We start from the raw sequence: 6745 nt of genomic DNA on the forward strand, positions 1-6745 counted from the left end.
AGGGCCAGAAAGGGTGTCAGCGGAAAGGTCACAACTGTAAAATTGCAAAGTGCCCAATTAGACTGCGGAACTCCCAACCACAAGATAGCAATGGCCCAAGAGCTTAACAGGTTTCAAAGAGGGACTGGATGTTTATATGGGTAAACAGAAATTCCAACTACAGTAGTGAGGACTTAACAAAAAAGCTCTTAGAAGGGCTCTAAACCCGCCTAATTTGTACTACAATATATGTCTAATTAGTGGGTCTTGGGGAGAAACTTTCCTTGGGCGCAGGTTATCTCACAACTACCTATTTCAGGGCTTCTTTCACCTTCTTCTGAACCATCTGGTATTGAGCATTGAATACGAGCCTAGATGGACTACAGGTCTGATCTAGTCTGGCAATACCTACGTTCCTATCGATGGTGTAAATCCAAGACCATGATTTAGGTAGTCTTCCTTGAGCTCCTAGGAATCTCTAAACTTGCACTGAGATCAGAACCATGTCTCATTAAATATCATCTACTCTCATGCGTTTTTTTTTTGCCTTTCAGGAAGGATATTTCAAAACTCCTTGGACCTCTCCAGTATATTATGTCAGCTGTCAATGACACCAAATTCAGGTCTGCAGTGTTCCTTCTCACTGGGATACCTGGGCAGGAAGACATCCATCTCTGGATCTCTATCCCCTTCTGCTTAGTGTATGCTATTTCAATTGTAGGAAATTCAGTCATTCTGTTCATTATAAAAACAGATCAAAGCCTCCATGAGCCCATGTACATTTTCCTTTCCATGTTGGCCATCACAGACCTTGCCTTATCCATATCCACCATGCCTACAACCCTGGGTATATTCTTGTTTAACTCTAGGGAGATCAGTCTGGATGCTTGTTTTGCCCAGCTGTTCTTCATTCACTCACTTTCTTTCATTGAATCATCGGTACTCCTTCTGATGGCCTTTGATCGATTTGTTGCTATCTGTTACCCACTGAGATATGCTTCTATCTTAACCCTGCCAAGAATTGGAAAGATGGGACTGGTGTTTGTGCTAAGAGGAGTGGCTGTTATATTCCCACTCCCCTTTCTCCTTAAACAGTTCCGATACTGTCGAGCCAATGTCCTCTCTCATTGCTACTGTCTGCACCAAGAGGTCATGAAGATGGCTTGTTCGGACATCACAGTCAACTACATCTATGGCTTTTTTCTTACAGTCTCCATGGTGGGGTTGGATTCACTGTTCATCTTCCTCTCATATGTGATGATCCTCAAAAAAGTGCTGAAAGTCGCATCCCGTGCGGAGTGCCTTAGGGCCTTGAACACATGTGTCTCCCATCTCTGTGCTGTCCTACTCTTCTACACTCCAGAGATTGGCTTGGCTGTGATACACAGATTTGAGGAGAGCTCTCCTCCATTGCTCAAGGTTCTCCTGGGCTACATCTCTCTGTTTGTCCCACCACTTATGAACCCAATTGTGTACAGCGTGAAAAGCAAACAGCTTCGTGCTAGGATAATCAGGGTGTTTGTCAAGTGAAGGGTCAGTTCATCACTTGGCTCCAGGGCCAGTGACATTGGAGATGAAAAACACGGGCCACGGCCACCTATTCTATTCAGGACCTTACGTCCGAGATGACAAGATCTACTGAACTCCACTCTGTAAAGAGAGGTTCAGATTGGGCATAAGGCCTGGAAGAATGGGAGAGGGGCTGGTGAGGGAGGCTAGCAGACTGGGGAAAGGAGACCAAGGCAGGTAGCAGCGTTTACAATCTGTCTGTGTTCATGGAGAGCCAGGGGACCAGTGTGATGTTTGCTCATAAAGAGCCGTATCGGTGGCTGCTCCAACCTCAGAATTCCTCTTGAAGGAGTCAGTAAAGAGAAGGGACGTGGAGGTTGTTCCCCACTGTACCTGGCCTGTCCCTGTCCCGTCTCTGGTTAAACACCCATGGGCCAGGGAAAAAGCTGAGGAATGTTCTGCAGTTCCAGTCCTCGCCTTTCCTGAGTGCTCTGGGTACCGCGTGATCCAACAGCTGAGTTCAGGGGCTATTCAAGTGACACAGTCACCCCCCTTTCTCTCTGCCCTCAGCCAGGTGCATGTGTCTGAGTCGTGTCAGAGACATGGTTAAAGCAGGAGCCCCAGGAGCAGTCAGTTAGGCAGCTCCTCTCCCATTGATGACAGCGCACTGCACACCTGATGATCCACCCCCATCTGACTGTAATGCAAAATATATTGAATGAACAGAATAGGTAATGCTGGTGAGGGAGTTGCACTATTTGTGAAAGAAAGTGGACCATCAAATGAAGGAAAAATCTTCAATGAAGCAAACTGTATCATAGAATCTCTATGAGTGGAAATCCCATGCTCTAATGTTAAGAATACAGTGGTAGGGATATATTACTGACCACCTACCCAGGATGGTGATAGTGACTGTGAAATGCTCAGGGCAATTAGAGAGGCTATTAAAATTTTAAAAAATCATTAATGATAATAATAGGGGATTTCAGCTGTCCCCATACTGACTGGGTACATGTCACTTCAGGACAGGATGCCGAGATAAAGTTTCTTGACACCATAACTGACTGCTTCTTAGAGCAGCTAGTCCGGGAACCCACAAGATGTTGTGAAGGCCAAGTCTACAACAGGGTTAAAAAAAAAAAACTAGATAAATTCACGGAGGAAAGGCCCCTCAAAGGCTACTAGCCAGGATAGGCAGGGTTGGTGTTCATAGCCTTTGTTTGCCAGAAGCTTGGAATGGGTAACAGGGGTGGAACACCTGATGTTTGCCTGTTCTGTTCATTCCTTCTGGGGCACCTGGCACTGGCCACTGTCTGAAGACAGGATATTGTGTTCGATGGACCTTTGGTCTGACCCAGAATGGCCTCCATAGAGCTGGATAATAGCCCTAACCTGCCTCACAGAGTTGGTGAGAGGATAAATACATTCAAAAAGTTATGTGTGAATGTGGATCTGACACACAAGAGACCTTGCAAGAGACTCAGACCCAGATTCCCTCCCTGGCCCCTCTGTTTGTGCAGCCCTAGCAATGCAAAGGGGTGAAAATGGTACTCAGCTCCCGCACAGAAGCACGGCTGGCTCCTATCCCAGCCCAGCCCATTCACTGTAGGCTGACCACCTTCTCCAAAGGAAAAAGCGGGACACATGCAGAAGCCCCACCCCCTCTGTGACCCCCAACTATGCCCCTCTATTTCTCACTTGACGACCCTCTCTCTGCCCTGTCCCTTCCCCCAACACCGCACTCCTGCCACTCCTCATTACCTGAGGCATCTGGCTGGGAGAAAACTGTCTGAGCACAAAGATCAGCTTCATGTAACCTGTAACATGGCCATGGCTCAGAGCTATGGTGACTGGGCCCATGCTCACAGAGGTTTCAGCAAAGGCTGCTTCCACAAGAAAGGGGCAAACAGAGGGGAAGATGCTCTTAGGGACACTGGGAAACTAGGCTGGGTACCAGGAGCTCCTTGGCATCCGAAAAGAACGTAAGTTGGGCCAGTTCTGTTCCTGTATCTCCAGAGCAAACCTGTCTAACTTAACAGGCAGCTCTCATGTGACTACATTCATCTATCTCATGTATCACTGCAAGCTATTTTTAACCACTTTTCCTAATGCTTTTTTCTGCTTGCTAATAAACCTATTTGTTTTAAGGAGGCTGGGGTGACTGTATCGCGCTGGTCACAAGCACCCGAATGGAAGAAACTGAGGAGTGCAGTCAGACTTGCGTGGTGAGAAGCATGTAGCATAGAAGGGGTATTGTTCCCAGTTCAAAGAGTGGAACAACATGAGATTCCCCTAAAGAAGGGAGGGGAAAGTGACCATATATCTTTGTTTTACTGTGACAATACCAGTTCTTCTTGGTGAGCGTCTATCCTTGAGTGCCTTTGAATATTCAGAATAGCAGCTTGTTCAGCTTGCAGCCAAGATAAAGATCCACTCAAGACAATGATTCATAGAGTCAAAATATTAAAGGCCAGAAGGAGCGAATAGATTAGATTAGAGGTATAGAACAGCTTCCGTATGAGGATAGATTAATAAGACTGGGACTTTTCAACTTGGAAAAGAGGCAACAAAGGGGGGGGGGATATGATAGAGGTCCACAAAATCATGAGTGGTATAGAGAAAGTAAATAATGAAAAGTTATTTACTTGTTCCCGTTATATAAGAACTAGGGGCCACCTAATGAAATTAATAGGTAGCAGGTTTAAAACAAACACAAGAAAGTATTTTTTTCATGCAACACACTGTCAACCTCTGAACCTCCTTGCAAGAGGGTGTTGTGAAGGCCAATACTATAACAGGTTCAAAAGGAAGCTAGATAGATTCATGAAAGTTAGGTCCATCAATGGTTATTAACCGCGATGGGCAGGTGTCCCTAGCCTAAGTTTGCCAGAAGCTGGGATTGGGTGACAGGGCATGGATCACTTGATGATAACCTGTCTGTTCATTCCCTTTGGGGAACCTGCCATTGGCCACTGTCAGAGGACAGGATACTGGGCTTGATGGATGTTTGGTCTGACTCACTATGGCCATTCTTATGTTCTTCAACTCATGCTGCAAAAACTGGTAGATGCCAGTTATGTGAATTGAAAAAAAATCTCCCCTTTACTGGAGGAATCTAGGGGGGAAGGATGTAAAACATATATTCCAGGCAAAGTTCACTCTTTGCCAATAAGTATGAAATTGCATTTGGATCATGGGAAAACAGAATCAAATGTCAAAGCTCAAATACAATCTAAAGCATAAGAATAAGGAAAAATATAAAGCAGGTAAACTAATTAAGGTTTTGGATAACGTCAAAGTTATTCATACATATTTTAAAGTAGAGGTAAAGGCAATGACAGTGGGGGAGAGGGGGAACCACGATTCATAGAACTCCGTGGAATCTCCAGAATTACAGAAAGGCCCTGCTAGTCATCTCACTGCCACACCTATGCCAGGGTTATTAATCAACCAAGTACAATTCATGCATAAATTTGTTTTACGCTTTTTATTTACCAGCATGTTTTGAGTAATGTGTCTGGGGAAAATCTCAGCTCTGTGTTCAAAGGCTGTTGCATATCTTTCCCGGTGTACAGACACCTGTGCAGTGCAAGAGAGTATAATTCTGGGTTAATACACCAGCAAGGGCGCAAGGCAGGGGAGCTGGGAAATTGGCTGTTGTCTTCTGCCTGTGTGCGATTGGCTTTGGTAAAGCACTCAGGCATCTTAGTTGGGTGTGTGGCACCACCTACTGTCGTGTTGGGTGATAACAGGGCCTGGAGAGGCTGGCTGTGTCACCAGCAAAGCAGAGTCGGATTGGCCAACTCAGCTTCCTGGGTTCATCAGTAATCTCCATTGAGTGCACGGAGATTACAAATGAACCCAGGAAACTGAGTAGCACATTCTGCCTCCTCAGCCACACGGGAACCGACATGGCACATAAAAATAAGCAAAAATTTCCCTGTGCACACCCCACAACTGGTGTCCGGAGGTCACAGCTGCACCAGGGGAGGCTTAGCCTGTCCTGGCATTTTATATCCACCACCTCTGGTTCCCAATATTCAGCTAGCTTTTCTTTTGACTACCTCTGCACATTGAGAAGATGTTGTCAGAGAAGTTTGTTGTAAAAACTCTGTGATGGGTTGTCCCCCCTGGGGTGCAATCTGGGAGCCGATGGAACTGTTGAGCCCCCTTATCCAGGCAGCTGGGCTGGCCTCTCTCACACTGCTCTGCTGGCTTCTCCAGGCAACGCTGTTACCCAACGCGAGAGCAGGTGATGCCACACACCCAACTAAGCTACCTGAGTGTTTTATTCCAAAACCACTCAAGGACAAACAGGAGACAACAGCCAATTTCCCAGCTCCCCAGCCTTGCACCTTTGGTGGAGCGTACACCCAGATTCATACCATCTTGCACCGCACATAGATCTGCACAATGCAAGCTCATTAATAGAGGTCACCTTCCACTCAATGTGGAATAGGTAGGCTGTGACTTTTGTTTACGGAACTGAGCTTATGGATTCCCAAGAGAAATTGGAGACTTTCCATCTGCCTCTCCCTCACAACGTAATGAAGGTTGCACTGACGGAGTCTATGGCTGCACTCTGGGTATAGAAAGTTCAAAACCTCCTGACCAGTCTAGGGCTGGGGTATTGTGTCCATCTGCTACTCTAACCAGGCTCCCCATCTCTGTGCAGCCCACTCCACCCTGTACAATGCTCCTTCAGCAGTTCCTGGGGGCAGTGGCTACTGTGATAGGACCAGGTCACACATCTCTGATGAACCTGTGCTATCCAGGAGCTGGAGAGGGTCCTAGAGCAGTTGTTGAGGCCCAGAGATTGTGGGGAGGTGGCCTAGCTACCAGTGGTCACTGAAATCTGTGTATAACTTTGGGTCCCCCTGGATCCTGGGGCCTCCTGTTATGCCTCAGGGAGAATTGCAGGACTGGAAGGGACCTCAAGAGGTCATCAAGTCCAGACTCCTGTGCTCATGGAAAATCTAAGTATTATCGAGACCATTCCTGACAGGTGTTTGTCTAACCTGCTCTTAAAAATTACACTGATGGAGATTCCACAACCTCCCTGGGCAATTTATTCCAGCACTTAACCACCCTAACGGAGAGGAAGTTTATATCCTACTGGAAGGATGCAAGGAAATTCCAAGTATGCAGCCTTGTAGACTCTCCCTTTCCGAGCTTGCACCCTGGGTGTGTAATGCAGGAAAGGGGGCTGCCGGGGAGAAATCTGATCCTCTATTACGTATCAGTATTATTACTATTA

General features: G+C 46.6%; 1 protein-coding gene across 1 annotated transcript; it reads left to right on the forward strand.

Annotated features, from left to right (window-relative positions):
* Positions 1-573: 573 nt before the first annotated feature.
* LOC311513615 (olfactory receptor 51G2-like) lies at positions 574-1509 on the forward strand (the record flags this gene model as incomplete). Its single annotated transcript, XM_084615562.1, has 1 exon — positions 574-1509. The coding sequence occupies one exon, from the start codon at positions 574-576 to the stop codon at positions 1507-1509; it is 936 nt and encodes a 311-aa protein (XP_084471688.1).
* Between the last annotated feature and the right edge of the window lie 5236 nt (positions 1510-6745).

The sequence above is a fragment of the Lepidochelys olivacea genome, assembly GCF_965140295.1.
Source record: "Lepidochelys olivacea isolate rLepOli2 genome assembly, chromosome: 1".
Lineage (NCBI taxonomy): Eukaryota > Metazoa > Chordata > Testudines > Cheloniidae > Lepidochelys > Lepidochelys olivacea.